Source organism: Corvus hawaiiensis, chromosome 2 (assembly GCF_020740725.1).
Source record: "Corvus hawaiiensis isolate bCorHaw1 chromosome 2, bCorHaw1.pri.cur, whole genome shotgun sequence".
NCBI lineage: Eukaryota > Metazoa > Chordata > Aves > Passeriformes > Corvidae > Corvus > Corvus hawaiiensis.
In genome coordinates this window covers 87,706,164-87,733,438 of record NC_063214.1, presented here as the reverse complement: position 1 = coordinate 87,733,438, position 27,275 = coordinate 87,706,164, and the positions used below count along the sequence as shown (strand labels likewise).

At 41.5% G+C, this 27,275-nt stretch overlaps 2 protein-coding genes and 1 long non-coding RNA gene across 8 annotated transcripts in view; 1 reads left to right on the top strand and 2 right to left on the bottom strand.

Moving 5' to 3' along the window:
- DHRSX (dehydrogenase/reductase X-linked) overlaps positions 1-1,284 on the bottom strand; it is a 163,077-nt gene extending 161,793 nt beyond the window's left edge. The window contains exons 1-2 of one of the 2 annotated variants that reach the window (XM_048324043.1): positions 1,173-1,284; positions 465-518 (exon numbers count right to left, since the gene is read on the bottom strand). In XM_048324043.1, coding sequence (XP_048180000.1) covers positions 465-518; positions 1,173-1,284 — 166 coding nt within the window. The remainder of the gene's footprint in view (positions 1-464; positions 519-1,172) is intronic. The other variant, XM_048324051.1, reaches the window with a different exon arrangement.
- The window catches only part of ZBED1 (zinc finger BED-type containing 1), a 53,267-nt gene that overhangs the window by 11,509 nt on the left and 14,483 nt on the right, over positions 1-27,275 (bottom strand). For 2 of the 5 annotated variants that reach the window (XM_048324026.1, XM_048324007.1), the window contains exon 1: positions 465-631. The exons of 2 other annotated variants lie outside the window; for them this stretch is intronic. The gene's annotated coding sequence lies outside the window, so the exon portion shown is untranslated. Of the gene's footprint in view, positions 1-464; positions 632-1,172; positions 1,262-27,275 lie in introns of those variants that run through there. One more of the 5 variants, XM_048323999.1, reaches the window with a different exon arrangement.
- LOC125336006 lies at positions 1,592-26,312 on the top strand. Its single transcript, XR_007207623.1, has 2 exons — positions 1,592-12,292; positions 24,433-26,312. It is a non-coding gene; the product is annotated as an uncharacterized LOC125336006 (long non-coding RNA).

Genomic DNA, 27,275 nt, shown 5'->3' with positions numbered 1-27,275 from the left:
TGCTCAGCTCTGATGATAACCTACACATCTGTCTGAACTCATAGCTTGCTCTAAGTTTATAAACTCAGAAACGTTTTAGAGTCTTCGAGAGTAATGTGAGCAGATTGTTGTTTTTCTGGCAAACTCAAAGTTTCCCCTAAGTCAGCATTTAACATGCTGCTGATCCAAATCACTGAAAAAACCTAACTTCTCAACTTCTCAAACAACGACTAACCTAAAGTCCCTTAGAAAACCTACAAGTGTCACTCACTCGTCAGCTTAAAAGCTATCAGCGAGTGACAGCCGGTGTCAAATACTAAGATTTTGGAGCACAGGTACGTTCCCCTCCTGGAGCAGTCGGGACAGGGAGGCCGAAACCGGCGGTCCCGGCCGCCCCAGCGGGGTGGGGGCACGGCGGGCGGCAGCGGCAAGAGAACCCCGGCCGGGGGAAGCTGCCCGCCGCTACGCGCCTTCCAAGCACCTACCTGGGCTGAGGGAGGGAGCGCCCGCGCGGGTCTGAGCCGAGGTCTCAGGAAACACTGTCAGAGAGCCAAAGAGAGGAAGAGGAGAAGCGGGGACCCCCGGCCCACGAAGCCCCCACGCTGCCTCGAGAGGCCACAGTCAGGCCGGCGTGCAGCCAGGCGCCCGTCCTGGGCCCGGCCCCCCACCCCGCCCCGCCCCGCGTCCGGGGCGGCCGCGGCCCGGGGGCCGGACGGGGCGGTGGGGCCGGGGCCCGGCTCCGGCAGCGAGGGCGGGGTGCGTCGGGGGCGGGGAGGGCGCCCCGCCAGTCGCAGCCCCCCGGGGCCGCTGCCCTCGGGCGGTGCGGCGGGTCCTGCTCGGCCGGGCGAAGGGGAGCAGGGGAGGAGCCCGGCGGCGGCGCCCGTGCCCGGGCCGCCGCGGTGCCTCAGTCCCTGCCCCGCTGCGGTGGATGCGGCACGGGCCGGGCGCCCCGCGCTACAGCCAAGGTCGCGGCTGCCCTGCCCTGTCCTCTCCTCTCCTTCCCTTCCCTTCTCTTCACTGTCCGCCGCTCCCATCTGGGCCGCGCGGTCTCGGCCCCAGGGCCCCGGAACTGCCGCCTGCCCGCGGTGGGTGGGGGGAGGCGCGGCAAACTTTCCCCTCTTCGCGGCGGGGGCTGCCGCCCCCCGGCCCGGAGCCGCCCCGCCCCGCCCCGCGGCGCCGGCTGCAGTGCTCACCTGAGGCCGGGGGGCAGCGCGGCTGGAAGCGGCGGCGCAGCTGGTGCAGGATGACGCGGAGGCCGATGCAGTACACCCGGAGCAAGGGCACCAGCGCAGACAATAGCGACATGGCCGCCTCCCGCCCCGCGGCGGCAGCAGGCTCGGGGCGCGGCGGGGAAGGCACTGGGCGAGCAGGCGGCCGGCGCGGTGTTTCCGCCGGGCCGGGCCGGGGGGCGCGACGCGGCCCCCACCCACCCACGGAAGAGAAAGCGCCGCCGCTGTCACAAGCAGCGCCCGGGCTCGCCGCGGCTCCCGCCCTTCTGGGCATGTGCGGTGGCGGGGGAAGGGAAGGGGCGGCGGCGGGCGGACCGGCCTCGGCGGCGGCGGCGGCGGCAGCGACGGCGCGGCGGCTCGGCCCCCGCCGGGACGGCCGGGAAGCTGGGCAGGGGGAGACGGAGAGGGGCGGCGGGCGCGACGGAGCAGCGAGGGGGGCGGCGGTGGCGGTGTGACAGCCCGCCCGGTGACGCCGCCGGGGTTGGGCACAGAGGCTCTTGCTGCCCGGTCTGTGACAGCTACAGGCAGTCAGTGCCTAGGCGGAGTGAAGCACACGGCGTTGCTTCAGGATCCCGTGGCTGAAAACGCTCGTCGGGTTGTCTCACCATTTCCCTTCACTCTGGCACAAATGAGGGGCTGCTGCTGCGTCGCTGGGTCTGGGCACGGCCTCTGACATCTCGGGCATCCCTCAGGCTTACTCATCTCGAGGTCTCAGTTGCAGGTACCGATTTCTCCAAATGTAGCTCAGTGTACGGAGCCTTCCTACCTCAGGAGCCGGAATTCTACACCTGTCTGACGAAGACCTTCTTTACAATGATTACTGGTATATCGCATGCTATATCTCGAAAGTTTCGTGTTGTCAGTTTTCATTCCTCAGCCTTAGTTTGAGTACTTAGTCCGAGTACTCGGGACAGAAACTATCTATCTAAAACTCCTGTCTACCAGTTCTTCTGGTAGGTGGCTGGTTTCGGCTACAGGAAATACAGCGCCTAGCCCTGATGTCGTGATTTTCATTCACAGAACCGGGGGGTTTCAAAAATCCAGATTACCCTCAGTATCGATACAAACCAAAAATCAGTCATTGCACAATAGGAGACGTTGGCCCATATATTCAATTTTAAATCTTTAGGTAACTTTTTGTCTTTGAGAAAGATGAGAAGCCGTACAAAGTTTTGGAAGTGTGTTTGAAATGTAATCTCCTAGCCTTTAAAAAAACCCCACTCCATACTTTCTAAAAAAACAATACAATTAACAACATACTTTTTCAGTATCAGATTACATCGCTCAGCAGAACTGACTTCATGTCTTCTGTTAGAAATACATATCAAGAAAAAGCATGGTGTGTAGTTGCTCCAGGATAAAACAACCATTTAATTTTATGGATCTCTGATGATTATTTTTCTTTATTAACACATAGAATTAGACAAACATAAATAATAGACATCATGAAGTCACATCAATGAGGGATTCATTCCTAATGGATACTTTTCGCAAGCATGCGTCGAGCAGTAGAAAGAGCAACACAAAACAACATGAAAGAAGAAACACATTTAGTAAAGGTGAATTATTCTTTCAACTTATCTCAGTAAAAATCAAATATCAACTCTTTTATGTTGCTTTACATCCTTTTCTCAGAACTACACCATTAATGAAAGCCCTTTCAACATTAAATTGTTGCCTACAGTGTATTTACACAATCTGTATATAAATAAACCATACTTTCTCAGGTTTTCTAATATAAGAAAATCAATTGATGCATATTCAAGCTACTGCAATAAATACTCCTCTTTTTTCATTTCATGTCATTTTTTGTGCTATCCAAAGAATTAGATTAACTTAGGGAAAACTAATGGGTTAACATTACAGTCTTACTGGACCCACTACTTTTTCTCAGGGTGTCACAATGATTTTCAGCCCTCCATGGTTCATGAGTAGAGCTTCACAGAAAGGATAAGGAAATTTTTTTCCAACAATATATTATTTTTTTCTAAAGGCTTATGGGGCATGAGAAATGAAAATAATTACAAAAGGCTGTAGGTCTTTGATTCTTTTCTAACATTGTCTTATAATACATCCTAATTTTAATCAATATTTTCTTTTCTTTGGTTTTCAACAGCCTGCATCTTCTTATTGACACTTTGGTTTTTTTCTTGCAATCATTTACTGCAAAGCCTCGAGTATTCAGGCTGGAGTCTCATCCATCTATGTTAGATACCTCACTGAGACATTATTACCTCAGTGAAGTTTTACATGTCTTAACCCTGGAAGGGACAAAAGTAGCAATCTAATTCCTCAGCTTTGCTGTATGGGCAGAGGACAGAGAGGCACTTCTGAAGACCTGCAGAAAGTGACAGCTTTCTCTGAGGCACTTAAGAGTGCCTCCTTCTTTCCACCGACTACAAGTGAACTCACAGTGCCAGTGGGCAAAGTCAGCCTACAGCTAGAGCACTGATATCCTCTTGGAAACTCATCTGAAACACTCCTAACACTCTATCGACATACGATCCAGCCTCTCTGTCCCTACTGCAGGACTGACGTTAATGAGATCAAAGTGCTTCCACCCACATTTTGCATAAAGATGCAAAAACTTGTAAGAAAGGAAGTGGGTGATGTTTCTAAACTCTAATTAAGCCCTGAGCTCCAACTTCCTAGCAGAATGGCATAATCAGCAACCATCGGGTAGTTTGGATGGTAGGTGTTGCAGCTGAGAGCCTGCGCAGCCTGGAACACACGAGGCACAGGGCCACATCAGAGAAGGCAAAAGCAAATCCAAGGTTGGCCTAGCAGTCCAGATCCTCTCTGACACAGGGTGGAGACTTACAAGGTTATGCTTTGTTTTTCTTGTCTCCTGTATGACACATCTTTTCCACATATATGAATTTACTTCCCTTGGGTTTTTTTTCTCTTGAGATAAGAACTGGAGCCAACAACTCCTCGTATCCACACACAGTAGGAGAGGTTAATGCTTTTTGCCCAAGCGTGGTGTAGTAGTTGGGGCAGTCTTGTAAGATGTCAGTGACACATCAGTCCCTGTCTAATGGTAAAATGTACACTTGCACTCCCGTGCTTAGCTCAAGTCATGCTCTCAGCCTTATTGCACCTATGTCGAAGCTGATGGCCCATGTCAGAAAAAGCCAGACATAATTCTGACTGCTGCTAATTTTTCAGACTTCTAAAAGGGATTTAAATGCCTGTCTTCCTAAGCTGGATTGTACTGGGACTTGAGGCAAGAGATAAGTGCCTATCTTCCCAGAACAGGATCTCCTTAACATGTGTGAATATAGTTAAATGCTTGAGGAGCTTTCAGGTTCAGTAGGGAGTTGCTCACAGTAATAGGCAGTGCTGGGAAACACTCACTTGGGGTTGCATGTGGAATTCATGTAGGGTTTTTTGCACCTGCAGACAATTTTGACAGTCTGCCTTTTTTTTTTGACATATGTCTTTTTTTTCTCCCTCTGTGACAGGAGGAGTAATTTTAGGTACCCTTGAACTAGACATCATCTTGCCTAATATTGGGCACTTGAGCATAGCAGGACTACATGGAGCAGCCTTCATAGTAGCTTGGGGAGGGTCAGTTACTTAGAAGAGGAAAGAAACTTTGCCAAAGGGAGAGGTGTCGGCAAGCTACACAGTAGAAAGTCCCAGGGACTGAGAGCAAGCTCCTCTGCTGTGGGCAATCATCTGATGGGACATACTTAGGTGTTTTCAGTAATGCTGGATAGACAGTAGATTGTCTAAGACCAGCCTTCTGTGTAACAGAACCATGGTACAGCATTTCCTCATGAAGGGGGATGGCTTTTGAACCCTCTCAGCCTTTTTCAGATATTTCACTTTTCAAGAAAATGATCTCACTTGGAAAAAAATTACCTTTGCCAGTGTGGGTATAAGGAGGTGACAGCCAGGAACACGCTAAAGAAAAGAAATCTGAGGGATTTTTAGCCTAGCATTTAAGTTAATGGGAATGAGGCAACAGTGCTCAAATCCATATTCCCTGAAGAACCTATGCTTTTTAGACTAGAGAAGAACAGGACAAAATATGGACTAATAAGTGCAGTAGAGTCTTGGAATAGGGACAATTTCCCCTATTCCACAAAATGCTCAAACCACTCAGCTATTATGCAAGAAGCATAGTGTGCTTATTGCTCCTGCTGAGTTTTTTTTTTAAACAACCATCTCTGCAGCAACTGTTGTATTTGTGCATCTAAGTATTCAGTGTATGTCACACTTTCAGGATGTATCTGGTCTGAAAAGCCTGGAGCATGAGTAGTTTGGTCTGGGTTTGCATTCACCTTCCCTCATATGCCTTTTCCATATCAGGTAAGTTCTGAGCATCCCCCCTGCAGTCAAGACTCATAGGCCAAAAAGTCAGAATAAGGTGTGCAGAAAAAAAGCAGTTACAAAAATAAAAATAATTTTTAAAAAATCTCCAAACATGTGCTTATCCACAAAACTTGCATGGAGACATAAGTATAAAGCAGATGAGGTGCTAACAAAAATACACAAGCTTTTGTTAAAAACGTCTATCATAAAACACTTAAAAATACAAAACATATTTAGAATTGAGCAGGGGTATTAACAGGCTTCAAACTGTACATGGCAACTTGTGCTTGGCTGAAACAAGAACAAGTCATATGGAAATTCTAGATGTAACCAGTATTATTTCAGCAGTGAAAATCAGTTTTTATGTAATTCCTGGATTTATTGGAAAATGTCTCTAAGTAGATTAACTGATTGATTAACATACATGAAGTTTCAAAAGCCCTTTGACAAGATCCTGCACACAAGGGATGATAAGCACTCAGGGGATAAGAACCAGCATATTTGTGAAACAGAAAAATAGAAACACAATCCCACAGAGAGTGAAACAAAGTGATTGATTTTCATCAGGAAATCACAGCAAAATAAGAACAGGGTGTCATGTTTCCATTGAACATCCAACTCTGGCTAATACATTCCTTAATGCCTCAGATGGGGTAAGGGAAAAGCTGTTGCACCATAACGGCACCGTGTTATTTCTGTTAGTCAGGACAGGAGAGCAGCAAGGGAATTCCAGACATTTAAACAAGCAAGGTGTTCTGGCAATATTTCAACACCAAGAAAGTAATGCTATTTAAAAAAAAAAAAAAAAAAGATTAATTATGCCCACTATAGAAATGGCTTTGTTGACAGTTCATTTGTTAAAAAATATCTAGTGTCAATAACTGTCATGTGATTATTTCAGTGTTTGTATAGGGATGTCTGCAAGCACCTGTGCATTCCCTATGCAACACTGCCCAACCCATAGCTAAGACAATTTTGTTCGGGGTCAGCAAATGTACAGGAAGATTATTATGGTCCAAAGCAAGAGTTTTCCATGACACTCAGGTCCTCCATGTGTCTTTGATCTCTTACTTAGCAATATTTTAAGACAAACACATCTTTCATCAGAAATGTGGCTAGCATCATTCTAATATGAAGGAAATAATAAAACAGAATCACCCCTCAAAAACTGGGCATTGTGAGTTGATCTGCACCTGTATTTTTGTTGCATCCACTTGCAAGAATACTTGAGTGCCACATAAAATAATATTGCACAAAGCAAGATTTGTGGGGAGAACGTAGCAGACCAGCTTTCAGGTACATGTAATCCTGCCCATCCCCTTATCCAAACGGAACTATGACAACACTGCGACTGTTGGTATTGAAGTTTCAGGAGCAGAGTTCACTGGTCTCATCTATGCTGTTTGTGGGCACTTCCCTGAAGACTACGCTCACTGCTGTTGCAGCTGGCCAGTCAGCTTCAGGAAGCAGTGGGATTGAATCCTTTGAGGACATGTGAGCTTTGGTTTTGGGCATGTCAGCTATAGATAAACAGGTGACTCCATGCCACCAGCAGGGTGTCCTTACACTGATGATGGATAGGTGACCAGATCAAGGAAGCTGGGAGATGGAGTTTGAACGTCAAGATCTTCAGAGTTGGACAGAAATGGCCAAAGTGGCAAGGACTGTGCCTCATGGACATGCATGTGAGGCTGGGCTGTGACTGATGTTTTAGACAGCTGGTGGAGGCACCTGCTGCTGCCAGAAGAGGGCAATTCTTACCTGTTGTGAGCCGGGGAACAGCTTTGTTCCCCAGTCTGTGTGTGTGTGCCTCATATCAGTATGAAGATACTTTTCCTCGTGTATTCCTGTTTCAGCAATTGACTTCTTAGACGGGATTCTTACACGTTGTCTTTAGGACCCGCTCTGCTTTTGTACTTGCCTCACTGGGGGCAGGTTCTGACCTCAGCACTCTCCAACGTCAGCATGGGAAGAGCATCTCTTATTTTTGCTGTTGTTTCTAAAGACTGGGGTGTTTCCAGCTGCCTGTCTCTAGGACTGTGGCATATGAGAGAGCAAATGCTGTGATGGGTAAAGAGATGTGTAGAACAAGCTGAAGGGAAGATCAGGCCAAAACATGATGCAAGGGAAGACAAGCAGGTGACAGAAGATAGGAGCTGTGAGAAAGACTAGAGGTTGATTCACTTTGGTTTAACTTCAAACTTTGTTAACTTAAAAATGGTCTAGGTCACTGCTAACTTAGATCATGTCATGCAGTGGGTAGGATGAAGATCTTTCTGGTCTGTAGGGTGAGGATGTTTGAAAGCAAGTGGAGCTGAAAAGCCTGGTGCAGTAAAATCGTCCATCTTGTGGCAGGGGCCAGCTGCCCCTCCCTGACCTCGGGCAGAGGTGTGCTGTGAGGTGGACCACAAACAAGAGGGATGCAACAGTGACCTGAGCTGGGACGTGTCTGGGGCCCGATGTTATGTTTCTCCATTCTATAACAAATATACTGGGGGATTATTGATTGTAGGAAATGGTCTGACAGTTCCTTAAGCCCATTTTACCCTTCTTTTTATCCCATTGCTCTGGCACAGATGCTTTGCACTACTCTTTGTGAATGGGTACTGTCTCCTTAATCTCCCGAGACACTTATTTCTGCTGCAGCTTCTTTGTCTAACCCCCTCAGCAATCTCTGCACTGTTACTTCTGCTTGTCCTGGGACAGCCAATGATCTCTCCCATTTTTCCCAATTCCATCTCACTTTACTTTCTAATCACCCAGACAAACCTGTCTCTCTGTCTGCCTACAATCACTGGATTCTCTGTTCTCTTGATCACACCTGCCTGTCAGTTGTCCAAAAAGATTACGTATGCCTTGAAATTTCCACTTACTTTAATAAATGAATGATTGCAATGTTATATAACTTGTTTATGTTCAGCTTGTGCACTACTGGTTTGCGCTTTGGCTATTCTATAGCATTACATTAATTTACCAAGCACAAAGGAAAAGCTCACATGGCCAAGACATTAACAGACTCAACATTTTAAATTTAAAGGGAAAAGTTGAACAAAAGAATAAGTAGGTCCTGCTGTTCTTGAGGACAAATTCACATATGACATAGACAAGGTAAGAGGAGACATCTGATGTCTGAGGAGACATTTGTCATTCCTTGTCCATGGGATGATCCAAGTCTCTGTAAACACTGAGCTTTATTTTTCATTCTTCATCTCATTTTTGTCAGTGAGCAAATCATAGTGTGATCAATGCCGAATTGCCTTAAGAACAACTACAGAGAAGATTCAGCAGGGTTCACACCTTACACTTTCTCTAATACTTGTCTGTGAGGAAGTGCAAAATGTTCCAGAATTGTAGTTTGACCCCCTAGAATGTATGCCCTAGAAATTATCACAGAAAATTCATTCTGCTTATAAAAATAATTTAAAGGCTGGAAAAAGCCAAGGGCTCATCCTGGCAGCTGTTAAGAGCACACTTCTAGTTTTGACTGATCACTGGAACAGGCTCTCTAGGGAAGTGGTCATGGCACCAAGCCGCCAGAGTTCAGGGAGCATTTGGACAACGCTCTTAGTCATATGGTTTATTTTTGGGCAGTCCTGCGAGGAGCAGGAAGTTAGAAGCAATAACCTTTTCAGGCCCTTCCAACTTGAAATATTCTATGATTCTATGTCAGATTCCAATTTTACATATGATATTAGTCTTCATATTTTTCAGATGTCATAAACTATTTTGATTATACATAATCCATTACTTATGGTAATTTAATTTTCAAGTCTATTAAGACAGCAGTTTAATTCAACATCATCATCCCAATCTGCTGAGACAGTAAAGAATGAAACACCAGCCATTTTTTAAAATCTCTGACTAGATAATCTCAAATATGTAACAAAGTGGGTATTTCTCAGTCCTCTGGCTTCCCTGAGAGCTGAAATTTCTCAAGCCTGATAGATGAAATTCAGATTCCCATGAGGTGCAGTGGTTAGAAATGATGCATTTCAGATTCTGGATTAGTCTTGGCTTCGTATTGCTTTCTAATCTGCTGCTGCTGTTTCAGTAATATCAGCCATTTACATTCAATATTTAATGACAATAAGCCTAACCTCAAGGACTCAGCTATTGCTGCTTGTATATATGTTAAATTTATAGTGTTTGAGTTAGGGAGTTTGTTTGTGTGTGTGCACGTCTAAGAGCATGTGTTTAAGTACCAGCATTCTAGTATAAAATGGCATAGGTATTTTACATACATAAGAAGCTTTTAAAACAGTTTTATAACGAGTATTTTTCATCAAGTAAAAGGCCTTAATCCAAACCAACCAACAATTCAAGAGATGAGTTGCAATCTTTAAACCTACTTCTTAAAGCTAGGCTATTTGTTATCTAGAAACTTGCAAAAATACCATCACACAGTCAGACCTGTCACTCTAAATGTTAATTGATAAGTTTAGAGTAAGCTGCTTTAGCAATACAGAACATTTTATTCCATAATCCCAGCTAGAAGATGTATTCCTACCTCTTGACATCACTTCAAAGCAGATTAATATAAAGTCTAGATTACTAAAGTGAGTTTAGACAACTTCACCAGTAAAAAGTATATACATATACACTGTAAATGTATATGCATATTTATGTGTACAGAGAGTAAAATAAAATTTTGAAATTTTATTAAGCATGTGGAAGGGGAATGGCATTTCCTGCACCCAGGAGTGAATAGAGAAGTGTTTAAAGGCATTGGTTTATGCTGTTATTTCTTTCCACAAGAAAGCAGGGATCTTTTTGTATACAAATCACATTACTGCATTGTTACTACTTTGAATAGAGGAATTATATTGGTTATAACACTCACTAGCTACAAAAACTAGAGATGGAGAACAAATTCTCCTGGTAGCCACATATTCAATTGCAAGCCCTAGCAAACAAGTTTTTATCCATCAAAAGTATAAATCCAGAAGCCTTTACTACTGTTTCAGATTAAAGAAGAATAAGCAACCAAAACCGTACATTACCTACAGGATGAGTAGCTTTATGCTCACAGTTTCACTCGCTGGGTTTCTCATTGCAAAACAAGGGGGTTTCCTGCAACTTGCATGTTGGGTCTTGCACCCATTTTACTTCTGGCCAGCCTGCCTTTTATTGGGGATTTGCTTCTTAATTATGAGACTATTAACTACCAATTCACTATGCTTAAGTTGGTTTTTTTCTCAAGGAGAAACCAAGATAAAAACTGTATTTCATATCTGGCTTCCCTTGGTTTATGTTTGTCACGATATCAATTACACCCTTGTTTTGCATTGTCTTGCAACCGTTTACAGTATGTCATTAATAGCAATCAAGGATCTGATTCTGTCTTTCTTGCTGTTGTTGAATTAATAGGGAGAGTATGAAGTGAAAGAGAACTTTACTGCTTCATCAAAACACAGTTTGTTTACAGAAAGGTGCACAAATTTGCCTGTAACCAGACCCAAAGAAATGGCCTTTTTTTTTACCTGCAGGTTTAACTTTTTTCTCTATTTAATTATTAACTCTTCCTGCTACTAATCAAAAAGTTAGTTTAAATCATGATGTTATGAAAAAAAATTTTGCTCAGCTTCAGAAAGGCATGTGGAAGAATGCATGATCTGTAGTTCAGGGAGAGGATCTGGAACTGAAGAGCCACACTGGGTGAGATGGAAAATCAGCACAGATTTGTATATATCTGTTACAGCAACCAGGATCGGGTATCTCAGAGAGAAGTTTAAAATCTTTTCAGCAAACAACCTCCTACATGGTAATCTCTACTTTCCTTCTCCACTTATTATACTGCTACTTAGTAATGGTTGTTGTGCTAAGATTCTGAAGATTTTATATCCTTTTTTTTGTCCTGTTGCCATTAATTGTCTCGTTATATATTTTTGATATGTAGACAAGACTCCAAATTATTTTTTAACTTTATTGTCTCTTCTAGCTGTGCTGCATTTTATTTATATGATTATATATGTCATGTCACAAAATATTTTAATATTTTATAATTTACCACCTTTTGATTTCATTGCATAGCCCTTTACTTTTGTACAAGGCAGGAAAGAAAAAAATCCCAGTCTATCTTTAAACAACTTATTTTACATACTGCTTTTTTGTGTTACTCATTTCCTGTGTACTGTAAAAGGTCTTTTATGTCTCTTCAGAGGGAATTCACAATACAACGCAATCTGTCAACTTTTATTTAGACACCCCTGTTCAAACTGTACAATGGAGTGTATTATTGTAACTGAGACTAATACACAGAAAGAGGTATTGATATAAAGAGTATTTAATATATTTATAGTGCAAAACTGCAAGTGTAAACTGGGCAGAGACTAACGTATGAGTAATAAGTGAACCACCGACAAGGGATGTTCTTGTTAAGGCCTGCACAGTATCAGCTAGTCATACCAGACTGCTGTCTACCCTATTTTGAATTGCAAGGTCATGTGAAAATACAGATGACAACTGCTCTAGATGTTTTCCTAAAATTCTGCTCCTAGGCTCTCTTGGCTGTCTCCAGCACTGGTGCACCTCATTATAGCCATGCAGCCCTGGCGTTAGAGGGTGAAATCTCTTCACGTGGTGAGAGTAATGAGATCGGTGCCGCCGATGGAGACGAGCCAGGATATCTAATGCTGCAAAATGCCTTTGAGAGCATCTGCCCTCTCATCAGCACACACAACTGCTCTCCATCTGTGCCATTCTCTGTACTCCAGGACTGCATCACCCCTTCACCAATTAGGCCATTATGCTGCTAAGGACAATTTGTAAGTAATATTTTTGGTCCACTTTCTTTTTCCAATTACATTTTGTTTTCCACTTAGAGAAAGAAGGAAAAGAAAGGTATTTCCAATGAGTTCTTGAAACATTTTAAACAGAATTATCGGTCTTAACTTTTCCTCTTTAATTATCTGCTTCTGCGACTTGGAATTTTCAGGGCTCTTTGAGTCCTGTAAGAACTTGTGTGATTTAGAGTTACAATGATTTATTCCTGCTGGGGGGGAGGGAACCATGCTGATTACTTCTCTCTTGTTTATGCTGTGTCATTCTCTGTGCTCACAGTATGTATTGCAATGGGTTTTCTAAAAAGATAAAAAAACCCAATCAATATAATTTTCTAAAAGCAAACGCTTGCTGTACACATTGATACACAAGCTGCTAACTATATCATAGGTGAAAATAAACACACCTGTTGAACACTACCAGGATACCAAGCACTCCCAATTTCCAATTGCAGCTCCAGCAGCCTTGGAAGCAGAAGAAATCCTCCCATATTTTGTGATAGTTAGTGGATTTGCAAAATCTTAGGCTTTGCCTATTTTTCAGTGTCCTTCTTTATTTGCCTATGGAATAAATGTGTATAGATGCTTCAGATTTTTTCCAGAAAAAAAAAAAAAAAAGCAATTTCCCATATACCAAGTATATATACTTGTACAAGTATACAATACCCATATACCAAGAATCAAATGTGTTCCCTGTTATTTTCTTGCTTACACAGACCAGTCTACTGCAATCTATTATCTTTAGGCTTTTTACTATGCACTAGATTGATAGTTTCAATGATTTCCCCTTAATAAATTCAAGCCATTTTTCTGATCATTGCACTGGATGATGGTCCTAATTAGTACACATACTTCAGCTTGGTTGTTGTTTTTTTGGTTTTTTTGTTTTTTTCTCCCAGACCAGCCAGTTTCCATTTATACAAACTACAATGATTCCAGTAGAGAAGTAAAACAACTGGATGTGGTTTTATGTGGTTGGTTTGTGTCCTTTGAATGAAATTCATTCACACCTTTAGAGAGAGACAAGAAGTACATAATTTTGAGTGCTCAGGAGGTGGTTTGTTGGGCATTCAGGCCTCCTGCACAAAGGGGAACTTTGCTCTTCTTTCAGTATTAGCATGGTGCCTGCAAATAGAAATCATATTACCTTCAATTATGCTTGCTGTGCATCAGTGGCACACTACTCACTTCAGGTTTATTTCATATTTATGAGAGGAGAATAGGTTTCACCACCCAGAAGATATATTTCTTGACAACTTGTAGCCACCAATAAAAAACTAACATAAATTATTAGTGACTAATAACCACATGCATTTGAAATGTGGAGTGATTTTATCACATCTGTCCAGTGTCTCCAGAAAGTATCATTAATGATGATAGGAAATATTTGTGTCAGGGAAAACAAACGAGCAGGTAGAGATGGTGCACACCAGCTCTACACTCTGCTGCATATTAACTCATTTTCTTGACTAGGAATCACTCCACAGATTGACTGGTTTTATTTACCAGCCCTCGTAGGCAGAGTTTGGAAATGAGAAAAAAAGTGTGTTATGTTTATTTATTATATTGTTTTCTTGCTTCAGTTGACTCTCTGCAAAGCTTCTGTTTATTTTTCTTTGCTGCCTTGTACCTGCACTTGAAGCACGATGCTGCTGCCTCTGACCTCTCTACAGAGAAACCCAAACCCATCATGTCTCCATCTTGTGACTCTTCCGAGGAGCTGGCTGTGAAGGGAGGAGGGTCACTACCAGAATACCAAGCACTCCCAATTGCCAATTGCAGTTCCAGAAGCCTTGGAAGCAGAAGAAATCCTCCCATATTTTGTGATAGTTAGTGGATTTGCAAAATCTTAGGCTTTGCCTATTTTTCAGTGTCCTTCTTTTTTTGCCTATAGAATAAGCTAACTGAAAATATTCAAACTAAGAAATAAGACCTACTGTGTGCCTAGAAAGAAATATATCTATTAAGATCAGTGGCAATTACATGACAAAACCCCTACGGACTAGTTAGTAGTGTCAGCAAACAAACATTGGTTTCCTAACAGAGATTCTTTTTTTCTGATTTTTTTTTTTCCCCCTCTGATAATCTGCCAGCTCCTCAAGCATATTTCTTCACCTCCTAATATTTTGAAAGGCACGGTCACTGTCTCTTTAGCACCCACGAGTTCCAATCAAAATATCAGCAATGAAGATGGATATCCCTGTCAGGCATCGCTTCATCTCCTAGTAGATCAAGGGAGGAAAAGCCAATGTCATAAATCACTTTCCTTCAAGGGTATAGTCAAGTGACATGAGAAGTTAAAGGTTTAAAATGAAGTTTTAACTTCGCCTGTAACTTTCTCTGTCACAGAATGACAAAACTCCAGTGGATACAGTCCTGCTCGAGGAAGGAGAGGGGCTGCATGTTCTTATGGCCCATACTCCCAACTATTTTCAGGCCTAGTACTAGTTGTGGTCCCTGGAACTGTTCAATGGTATTCTATGCTTCTATGGCCAGGAAAATCCAATTTGCAACTGTTGTATCTTCTCAAGAGTTACATAAATTCCTTAGGCTGAGAACTTTCTCTGATAATGCATGAAGGGCAAGAATCAAAGCCCAGCAAGTCCATGGATTGCACCTCAGTAGGCTTTGATTCCCTTTGACGTGACACCCAACTGCAAAATGAAAGGGCAGAGCTGCACAGAATATTCAAGAATACCGTAGAAAGGAGGATGGGGAGGGAGGGCTGGCTGGAAATACCAAGCACCCTTTCAGGTCTATAAAAACAGATGACAAACAGAAAATAAAACAGCAGCCAGAATGACCTTCCAACACAAAATGCTTCTCTCCATCAATCCTAACAAAAAAAGCCTTGTTTCTCTCCAGTAGTCTCTTTGAGCAAGCCAGGAGCCAACCTTCGTCTTCTAAATCCTTGGGGGCTTTTTCAGCCCTAGGAGTGGCCAGTCTGCTTTTGGGGCAGGTTTTCCAAGAGTGGGAAAAAAACCAGTGATAACTGAAATGTAAATGCTGTAGAAAATCTCTTATCCAAGCTGTGACTGTTCTGCTTTATCACTAGTCTCTGCAACGCTGCCTTCGAGTCTCAAATTTATTTACTGACCATAAGACCCCTGTAATTAAGCCATGATTTTGTTCCAGAAAGTGACCCTAGGTAAAAAAAAAAATTAAAAAAAAATTAAAAAAAAAAAAAAAAGGCATCACATGATTCCACATAACTGCAAATGATATCCTCAATTAACCTCATACAACATCATTAATTGTCAGTGGGGTTGTAGTTAACTGGAAGGTGGATTTGGACTGCAGAACTATAAATCCAATGGGACAGCAGCTAGAAAAACACCAGTCAACTTGTGCAGCCCAAGCCAAGCTGCAGAGCTGATGGGTACAGCTAAATCATGTTGAAAATGTATAAACTGAAAAATGTTCCAGATGGTGTGTTCTTCCCCTTAAATACTCTCAGGTCTCACCTGGGGATATGAATATCTCTAGACATAGTCATACAAAAGGAAGCAATACCTAAGAAAATAAGTCTGGTATACAAAAAAAATATTTGAGCTCATACTTGAATGGCTTACTGGAAAAATCTTAAACTTTCCATACATATTTTTCTTTAGATACCAAGAGTCTATTCTTCTCTAATCTCATAACCTAACCAAGAAGGGAACAGATCAAACAAATGTTGTCAGAAAAAATCAGAGACATTTTATGCTTTGCTAACATCCCAGTGCTGAAATGTCTGATGTTAGAAACAATAGAGCAAAAGATTTAAATGACTAAAAGCTATTTTAGAATGAATGTGTCTTGCATAAGTTGCATACACAGTAAGAAAATAAAAATTAAGGAAAATTGCTCAAATGAAAAGCATAAACTGTGAAATTCAATAGACTACAACATGTAGGCCTGCATATTCTAGCTGCCATTGCTCTATTTGGCTTCAGAAACAAAAGTATTTAGGATAATTATAATTACAACCAGTAAGAGTTTCCACTCTTGGGGAAAACTTAATATTTCAATATTTTTTTCATGCTGAATCAGAATTTAAAAAAGTCAAATTTGTCTCAGAAAAAAATTCTGAAAAGTTATGATTTTTAGGTCTTCCATATAGATACTGTCAAAACACTGTCCTATGTATATCAATATCTGCAGCATTTAGTAGAAACATATTGTAGCATTTATTTCCTTATTCCAATATGATTACAAAGTCAACATGAAAAGAATAGGAAAATTTAACACTTTCAACTCACAAAACAGAATATTTTGATGTTGAACAAGGATGTTGTGGAGGAGATTCTAAGCACTGTGGAAATATCTGCATTTTGAGAAAAGAATATTTGTTAACCACTGTTGTTTTACTAGCTAAATTTTGATACCTTCCAGCACCACTTCTCTTTGACAATATCCTGATTATATTGTCTATCTTTCCTTCTTGTTTCTTTCCTTCCTTTCCTTTTTTTCTCCTTTATATTAGTATAATCACAAAGCATTTTTATTAGTGTATTTGAATTTTTTTTTCAATTTATTTTTTTTCAATGCCTATATGGAAGTCTTCACATCTTAGGACTAATGTGCAAAACCAAATACTCATAAAACCCAAGCAAGGCAAGTAAGCAGATAAAATGGTGGACAAAGAGAGGTGTGCATTTCAGGGGAGAGCTAGGATTAGAAGCAGCGTAGCCCTGTGCTTTAGACTGGGCTTCAGAATGTCATGCTTCTGGAAAAATGGCTCAGTGCATCAGTTCACAGAAGAGATTGGCCAGCTAAAGTGCTGTGCATAACCTCAAATTCTGTGTCTATTTCTGACCACAAAATTGATGCCCGTGGGAGTGCAGGTCGTGGGTGGAGCATCTGCAGGAGTCTGTTAGTTCAGATCAAGGCACACTCTTCTTGAGGCAGAGCTCCTGCCTGTCCCAGCAGACTGCCTGGCGTGCACCCCAGAGGCATCTGGGCTACAGAAGAAGAGCCCCTTCACGAGATGCTCCTGGGTGTGCAGGTGTTCAGGCCATGCCATGGACCTGGTCCAAAGTAAGAACCCCTGGAGCACCAGATCCCTTTTCCTCCAGTCTGCTTCTGCTGAGCTAGTGCAGACATAGCCATAAAAATCCACATACCACCCACCAAATTTAGAATATTCCTGCAACTCTTTAGTTGAGATTGGACCTTTTTGAAAGTGTTTGTGAAGCATAATCCTTAAGAAACGTGGTAAATATGCTATGGAATCATACAAGTCTTATGGCAAACCACAGCACAGGTGCACCTGTGTTACCTACACATGAAGGTTATGTTTACACTGCAAGGTAGAGAAGTTCTCCTACACTCCCTGACTTGCCTCTGTAGCCCCTTAGTCTGCGTCTCTGTGTCTGGAAACTGTGTACTCAGGCAGGATGTCTTCTGTGACACCTTCACAGTAGATGCGTCAGCTGCACTGGGAGGTGACCAGCTCTCCTGAACACATTCTCAAATGCCTAGTTCATTGAAAACCCAAGCTGCAGGACACAATGACCTGCTGTTCTCCTTCTGACAGGCAACTGCATTGAAATCTTTGCTGAAAGTGGGAAAAACAATGCTTGGTGATGACATGTCTCTTACCCCACCGCAAGAGTGCAGTTCCACAGCCCAGTTCATCCTGTCCCTGCCCTGTGCAGGCTGTGCTCCCCAGCCCTGACCTACATGGTCCCCAGAGGGAACGCTGCAGTGTCTCCTTGTGCAACTCTCAGGCACCTCTGCCACGGCTTCGAGTGATCTGCCTGTGTGTTGGACAAGCAGAGGATTTCCACAGAGCAGCCTCCACATCCAGACACCTGCACTTGGTGCCTAAAGATGGGCACTGCAGGGATTTGCTCTTCACTTTTCTTTTCAATAAACTGCCTCCGATAATTGCCTTGGCTTTAGAGCTGAAGGCCTCTGGAGTAATGAACAACTGTTATTTCTAGTACAATGGGATCGTTGCCTGTAATGTTATCCCTTAATTGCTACTGCAGTGCAAATTATGAAAAGCAAGAATTATGAAAAGCAAGAATATCCAAATATAGAGACACTTGGCCCTTGTGACAGGAAATTAAGGTCTCTTCTCTGGCACTGCTGCACGCCCTGAACTCCCACTCAAGTCATAATGAATTACATACATTCAATATTTTGAAAAACAGGCTCTTAACCTCTACAAACAAGCTTAGAGAGTTCATATTGTGTGTGTTCTGGCTCTTGCTATAAGTGTCCAGTCCTTTTTCAGATCCTACTGATCTCCTGGGCATCCTGGTCCCTTCAGAGTTAGTGGCAAAACTTGGCTAAAAAGGATGAAGTACATTTTTTAAAAATAATGAGTAAATCTGTAGGTATAGTATCTTTTGAAGTTTTAGTGATTTGGATTGCTGAATTGGTTATTTTTTACGGTAAGAAATAGCAAGCAAATGTTTCTGTATCATCCACAATATAAAATCTCTTATCTTCCTTCCTATTTTTGACACCTTGAGAGTCTACCATTTTCAGCATCTTGGATAAAATCTTTTCCATGCCTGTTCATGCCTTGCTTTGGTGCTGTACTCTTTAGAAGCAATAATGACCAGAACAAACTTAGACTTCTGAGAACGAGTGTGTTATCTCTACAGTGCCTTTTTAATATTTCAAGAATTAAGAGTCTAAATATTTAATCTCCACTGTGAAGTGTCTGAAAAGCGTGGTTTTGTCAAACAATAGCGGTAAACTGCTGAGGAAAGGTCCACTCCTTCTCTTACTGATGTCAGTGGGAATTTTGCCAAGAAGCTCAGCCTGATAAGGGTATAGCCCAAAGTAATCAGTTCTACAGATGATTACATGAAAAGCCCTTCATTATAGCATGATGATTGAGTATTATTACAGTCAAGAGACACACACATCTTCTGGAACCAAAACCAAAAAACAGAATGTATTAAGGCTATTCCTCCTGTTTGGCAGCAGCCTTTCATCAGATGACTTTTCACATGTTAGCACAGCTACTTTGGTTTTGGCCACAGCCTGATATGCACAGCGAAATGAGCCCAAATTTCCTCTTCCACAGTTCCTCTCTGCTACAGGTCTCTCAGCCCATGAAAGCTGTGTTGTTTGGTAAGTAAAATATTTTTGGCAAACTCAGGAACATTGCACTTTTTTGTCCATCTTCTCACTTCAGTTCAAGGGCGTGTCTTGCTCCAAAGGTGCCTTTCCCAGGCTGGAGGAGGGCAAGTAGCTAAAGCTTGTGTGTGATGGCTGATGTCTTGACGAAGGGACACTGTGGCACAGATCCCCAGAGCCAGACGCCTGCTTCTGCAGCCTCACCCAGCCTCCCCGGTGCTCGAGCTGAGAGCAGGAGGAAGCAGGAGGTTATGGCCATTAATTGGGCACTGAGGGCACGGATGATGTGTGCAAGCTAACGGGGTGCCCTTGCAAACACGTTCAGGATCTTCACTGTTCTTCAGGAAGCATTTGTTAAGCAGATACACTGATGCAGTTTAGCACAGTTCATCCAAGAAAGTGAAGCTGCACAGTACCCTGCAAAAGCAAAGTCTGTATGAAGACAGGAATATGACTAGAGTTTGTATTAACTCTGGATTAAAGTGTTTTATTATTACTTATGCACACGGAGGTTAATTTTCCCTCTATTACTTGGAGGTCAAACAGAAGCCTGCGCTCCCTACTGAAATCAGTAGTTTGCCATCCTAGAAAAATCTGAATTAATAAAGACAAAATGTAAATATTTATAAAACATACACAGTCACATCACTCAGTGTTACTAAGTCATTAATAGTGTCTGGTTCTGGTTTGTATTGTCATACTCACAGGAAGGTGCAGTGATGACAGTACGAAAACACACACACATAGCAAGTTTAACTTACATTTTGGGGAGGATTTTCTCCACTACATTACTTAGGAGAGAAGTTTTAATGGTGCATTTAAATTTATTTATTTACACAAATGTGTGTAAAGCACATTTGTATGTTGCTTACATTTCTTATTTGAAAGGAACTGTGAAACTGTCCCACTGCTTCCTGCCTAAAACTGCTCTCTGGATTGCAGCTCTGATTTCTCTGTCATGATATATGTTGTCAGGCTTTGTCTCTTCTTGAAATTATCATTAAAATGGTACACTGGCAAAAAGCCATATGTAATGGTTGGGAATTCTGAAATATTTTCCATTATTTTCGTAATAGCAGTTGGTAATTCCCTGAAGCTATGCATTCGATTAAATACCTTTTCTTTTTGCAGTCCTCTGAAACAGTGGTAAAAAATCACTGCTATTTCATTTTAACCTCGCAAGTGATGGGCAAAAATCACTTGCCTAGCAAGCAGAAGTACTATTGTTTGTGCTAAAAGGTCAAGACAAAAATGTGCTGAAAACTTTCTGGATACTTATATAAAGAGATGAGTTATGACTTGGAAGTTATTTATTGCACAAAAGAGCCTGTACTTGACCCTCTGCATCCTGCTCTCACATACTTTATGTCACTTTAAGGAGAGGAATAACTACTTCTCAAACAAGCATTCTGATATTACAGAAAGATAACAGCTACCTCTCAGTTTAGATGAACTCAGAAATGTGCCTAGAAAATCATTTGTCATCTGCTATAGAAATGTCAGAGTTCCAGCTTAAGAAATAGCCATATGAAATCCATTTCACTCTTTGACCATGTACTAAAAGAGCCAGCAAATGAAAAGCTATTGTGTTTATTTTCTATGGGCAGCCACCACATCATAATGTGGTTATACTTTTCATGGAAATCCATCATACAATATACATATTACAGTTCAGACTATACCATCTACTCTAACTTATACTATGCTCTAGTTCCCAAGATCTTTGTACTGAGCAGCTCCTGTGTTACATGTTACAAACATGCTGCACCTTTCAGTTGGGTGTAAGTATTTCTGGGGCAACACAAGCTCAATTAGAGTGCAACATTAATTTCATACAGAAACCTTTGGAAGTGAGAGCTCAGTATGGGTTTAGGCTTTGTGCAGATCATAGTGGGAGGGTACAGAAACAATCTATGTGTTTTATGCAAACGGATTTTGCACACCTATAGCTCCTACACTCTGGAAGCGCAATTAAACTGCCTGTCTACCACCAGCAGTAAAACCAACAGTTTTAAGAGGGGGGGTGTAGACGGAACCTCAGCTATCTTTCTTGTGGGTTTTAAGACTCGGGAAAAATTTCTAGGAAAAACAGGAGAGAGCACAGCACCTCTGTCATGTATTGTGCAAAGCTGTCCTGTCAGCCACGCAGTACACTAGAAGGCATCACTACATCCTGTGTCTCTACAGTATAACCAGGAAGTCTGACAGACAAAGCTTTCACTTTACTCTCATACAAAGTAAGAGATCTGTCTGGACTAGGCAACCAAGGTGAAGCAAAATGCTTCCCCTTTCCTTATCTACTGCTATGGATGCATAAAAAGTGGATTGCACATCAAAACATGAAGAGGGAGAAAGAAGTTTCTTATCTTTATTAAACTCTCAAACTTTGCCACCAAGTTTCCAAATTCAAAATATTTTCTTTTTCTTCCTCATCTGTCTCAACCCAGACCACCAGCTAATTCATATCTGGGTCCTGCAGTGAGCTCAGTTGGGCTGGCACAGCCTCTGGCAGCAGCTGAACTGCAGGCAGGTTCAGCATCCCACCTGCAGGGACTCTGGCAGGGTCAGGACTCTGGCAACTAATCCAGAAATCTAAGTGGCTATGAAAATATTCAAAGAAGCATTAAAATAAAATTTCCTTTGTGTTATTAAATTATTCTTTCCCTCCAACTGTATTGCTTGTATCAACCATTTCTGAAATTACTGTTCTGGAAGCAAATGTACTTGCATTCTCACAGACTGGTTTTTTGAATTGATCATCTTTCTCGAAACCATAGAATCACAGAATCTTAGGCTGGATTGAGTTGGAAGGACCTTAAGATCATCTAGTTCCAACCCTCCTGCCATGGCCAGGAGCACCTGCCACTATACCAGTTTGTTCAGGGCCACCATCCAATGTGGCCTTGGGCACTTCTGGGGATGAGACATTCACAACTTCACTGAGCAACCTGTTTCAGTGCCTTACTACCCTTATAGCAAAGAGTTTATTCCAAATATCTAATCTAAACCTGCCCTCTTTCAGTTAAATCCATCCCTCCTTGTCCTATCACTACATGCCTTTGTAGAAACTCCCTTCCCAGCTCTTTTGTAGGCCTTCTTTAGGTATTGGAAGGTGCTATAAGGCTTCCCCAGAGCCTTCTCTTCTCCAGGCTGAACAACCCCAACATTCTCATCCTGTCTTCATAGGAGAGTTACTTTTCAACACCTTTAAAAAAAAAAAAAGGGAAGAAGAGGTGGAGAGGTATTTATGATCTAATATCCTTCCTAATAACTACAGTAACCTGAATCTTCTAGAGGAAATTAGCATATATCTCTTCCCTGGTGTAAATCATTCTAGCCCACTTTCCCAATTTGCCTGATGGTGAAGTATTGCTAAGCAACACCACACTTGCAGGTCAGCTGCCACTTCATGACTATGCCGATGTCAATTTTTTTAAGGCCCACAATATATTTTTTTCAAAGATTATGTTGCCATTTAAGAGCATTTAAAACTACTTAGCTAATCTTCCTACTGTAATACTTGCTCTTGCTTAGTCTAAAGTTGTGTTGCTATGGCTGAGTATTGCTTGGAGTGTCTAAATATTTGGAAGTAAAACCAGCCATTTTCTTCAGTGGTATAATGAAGTGTGGTATAAGATCAAGCCTGATTTTAATTATAAGTTGTCCTTTCTCTTCTTACTCTGCCTGCCTTCCCTGTTTTTCATGCCAACAGCAACTGTTTAATTTGACTTGAAGGAAAGCTAAACAGTTAGCCTCAAGTAGCAGATGAATCATTCTAATATCTGATAACTTTTCCAAATAAAGGCCTCTCTCTCCAGGAGCAAATGTCAGTCTCCATCACTTAACAAGCTTATCTGTGCCCATGTAGCAAGCAGGGACATGCTCACACTGAAAAGCTAATGGTGGGATTTTCAGTGTGTTGCCAAACTGCTGAGTAGTACAGTGATAATGCTGATTTCCAGACAAAGTTCAGCACACAGCCTATGCCTGAGCAAGCACTGAAAAGTAGCATGTACAGGACATATTGCAAAAGTTCCAAACCATGCAACCCCCAAAAGTGTAAGGTGCTCCTCAGTGGGCCACCACCGGTGCTGGGGCATCTCCTGCTCTTGCTCTGGTCAGGTGCTGCAGAGGTGCCCTTCCTATGGGAAGCCCTGGCATTGCCCTTACAGGTTCATCCAGACACTCACCTACTTCAAAGTACCAACTAAATATGGGTTTTCATGAAAGTAAGCACTTGGATACAGCACAGAGACCTATTTGATGCCAAGTATCTCATTAAATTGTCAACTTCCTTGCAAGCAGCACTCAGAGTAGCAAGAACAAGCATGGGAGATAAAATTCTCCAGCGACCTATGCTGGTAAACAAGGACTTCCAGGGCCAAGCGCTCAGGGCTGTGAGTTCAAGCAGTGCTTGGCTGGCACTCAAGCCCCAGGAGCACAGGGAAGCCCAGGAAGAGCCATGGAGCAGGCACATCTCTACACCCAGGCAGCAGGTTTGCTGGGCAGCATCTCCCTCTGGAGGCTCTCCACAGATCCTGCTTCCCATCACCAGCCCCAGCTGGGCAGGAGAGTCCACCCCAAGCCACCATCTGAATGTGAGGCTTGGGCAAACCTGACTTCTCTCAGTACATTTTAACAGATGTCTGGCTCAAACTAGTATCTTCAGACTAAAAGAGCATTCTGTAAAATTAGTATTTTAGAAATTGTTTTTTCTAATCTGTTACCAAGTCTGTGAACCTTCTAGGATAGTAAAATGCTACTTTTTTCTACAATCCTGATCATTAGACAAACACTTTTCCTAGAAGTATGGGGAGGCTGATGGAATCAGATGAAATTAGAAAGTCAAAGTTGAGGATTCTAAGAACAGAATCTAATCAAATATAAACATGACAGTTGTCATCACTGTCACAGTATTTACAGCAATTTTCCTGTTAAATTATCCATGTGTTTTCACCAACACGGAGGTTAGTCATTCAAGCCGTTTTAATTATATTTTTATATCGCTGTCTCATTTTTATTTGTTTGGATTTCTTGTTTACTAGATCTTTGATGGGATCTATACATAATGAGGTTTCTCATGCTTCCCTGAAGCTACATTTGGATTATCACAACCTTCAAAAACTTGAAGATGATCCTAAGAAAATTGAAAAGATGGAACCAGAGTTTTCACAGAGATCCACTGACTCCAGTAAACCTCTACAGAGCCCCAGGATCTCCCTCATCACAGTGGCAACAACATGCTCCCTGAATTTTTTTGATGGAAACCATCACATGCATTCAGCATGACAAAAGACTGAAAGTGAAAAATTTCTATCCAGCTTCTAAAATGTCAAGTAAAATATCAGGTAGCACTGTAATAAAAAAGGAAAACCTAACATAAAACAGTAGTACTCTGATTAGCATGTTGCTTTCTAATGAATGTCACACATTGAGCAAAACCACTGGGCTTCAGAAATAATGAAGTAGTGACTGGATGAAAAAAAATCACTGCAGTTCACCAGTAACTCCCAGAAAAGCTCCTTTAGGAAGTGAATCTTTGGATACTTCTGTAATTGGACACATGTTAGGATCAAATTCTCTCATCAAAGGGTAGATATTAAGATCTCACTAGAGTCAATGAGACCTTTATGGATCTAAGAAGAAAAGTTGGCATTCATTGGTGTTCCTCTAGGGAGAAGAGAGAGTTAAAAAAAAAAAAAAAATTAATTAATGTTGTTCAGCTGATGGAGAATGACAGACCTTTTAGAGATGGTGATCAAAGGTAATTAAATTAGGTGACAGAGACCTCTCTTGTTGCCACTCAAAATGGAAGATCCAAGGAAGAGTGGTCATCCTAAAAAGTAATTATTTATGAATCCCACAAAATAAATCCAGTGGAATACACCCCTGAAAATTATCGGACATGAACCTAAATTAAACTCTGCACAGCAAAATATGTCTTGCAAATGGGGAAAGTGAAGTTTGCAAAATACATCCTTGATTTTTTAATCAATTATTATTACCACCCTGTAACCCAAGGGAAGTCTGCTATGGATCAGGGAAACACAAGATCAAGGATGCTTCTAGCCAAAGGAATCTGCAGTCAAAGCAGACCACTCATGAGATGTGAAATAAACTATGCCTTGCAATTTTTTTTCAGCCATCTCACTGCAAATGTTCCTAACTCCAAACACCTGCCACCTTTTACACAGTCCTCCAGTAAGCTGTTTGTCAATGTTAGTACAAGTCTTTACTGTACCAAAACCAATCTTCTCTTTTTCAATACAGTGCTTTGAGAGACACAATGTATAATGTTTTATTGCACTCTAGACATTTTACAATGTCTAGTAATTTTACTTCTTTTTCCCTCAGAAAATGTGGCATTATCCAATATGATTTTATCTTTGTAAATTCATATGTGCTGCTCCTCATTTGCTCATACTTCAGATATTCAAAGACATCCTTTTCTACCATTTGTATCAGTAATTAACCATAGCTAAACAGGCAATGCACTGAATGGCAACGGTGGGATTCCTTGCTCCAATATTTTAAAGAATTGCATCCTTTCTCCCCTACACATTTATTGTCTATTTACAGATGTATTGTCTCTTTAGCTACCTACACAGGTGTTTTTCTTCAGCTGTTTCTCAACTGGTTACAAATTTCCAAAATTCATTATAGAGGATCAGATCATTATTCTGACCTAAGGATCATGTGCAGGCCTTTTTTACATAATTTTTAAAGAACTGATAGAATTTGTATGCAGTTCTGTTGCTACATGTTTATCTCACTTTTTGACAGACTCTGTAACCATCCCCTTTGAATTCTCAATAATTTGGTGTTTATTGCTATCCTTTTACTGTCCAAAATATTTCAGTGGCTATTTTCAATGGCAACAAATGAGTTGTCATAAACAAGTATGGAAATAAAAGTCAAACATCCTAAGATTATTTATTACCTCTTCACATTAAAAGCAAACCTTGGTTAGATGCTATAAACCTAGATCTTGTAATTTAGAGTCTAATAATTTCCAAAAAACTGGTGTAAAAGAATACATGCAACATGCAAACAGAAAGATTTTCTATGTCATATGCTTCTGTATGTTTCCACTGATATTTTTATAAAAATAATGAATGCATAAGAGGGTCATTTCTCTATAAAATACAAACATCAAAGTGCTTGCTCTAAAAATGCAGACAGACAAGTTTAGCCAGGAGGTAACTCTAGTATAGAATGGATGAACTTGTTCATTATTATTCTTTACAAACCTTGCAGGAAACCTGACAGATTAAAAATGTTCCAAGATCTGTGTTTTCACTGTCAGTGATGCTTGTGCAAAAGCAAAAAAATTATATATCTTGGCAAGACAGTAAGACACCAACATAAGCTCAAGGCTATTCCTTTTCTACATAGATTTCAGTGTGAAAATGGTAGGAAAACCAAAATAATTTTCAAGCTCCTAGAGGGTACTGTCAACGGTGAAAAATAGAAAGACAACTATAAACATAATTATTCAAGTGCACCCTCTTAACTAGCAGGAAGATTTTGAAGGGCTAGCACAGAATTTTTTGAACGTGTTTTTTTCCTGGTAAGCAAGACAGATAGATAGCAAACAATTATGGGGTTTCCTCCTTTGCAAAACGCCTTACAAAAGAGATATTAACCAGACTGAATTGGTTCCTAGCAGAATGCATGTGGAGGGCAAGGCCTGATGCAGTTTTTAACTCCATTTCTTCAGCATCCCTGTTAGATGTTTTGCATAGCAGTACCTTCTGAACAAATTTTCTTGGGATCAAACTCTAACTGTCACTTAAGACTTCACTGGAAAATCTGCAGGACTGAAGAATGAATATTTGGTCCTTAGGCATGTAAATGAAGAGGTCATATTCGAAGTATTTTCCTTTTG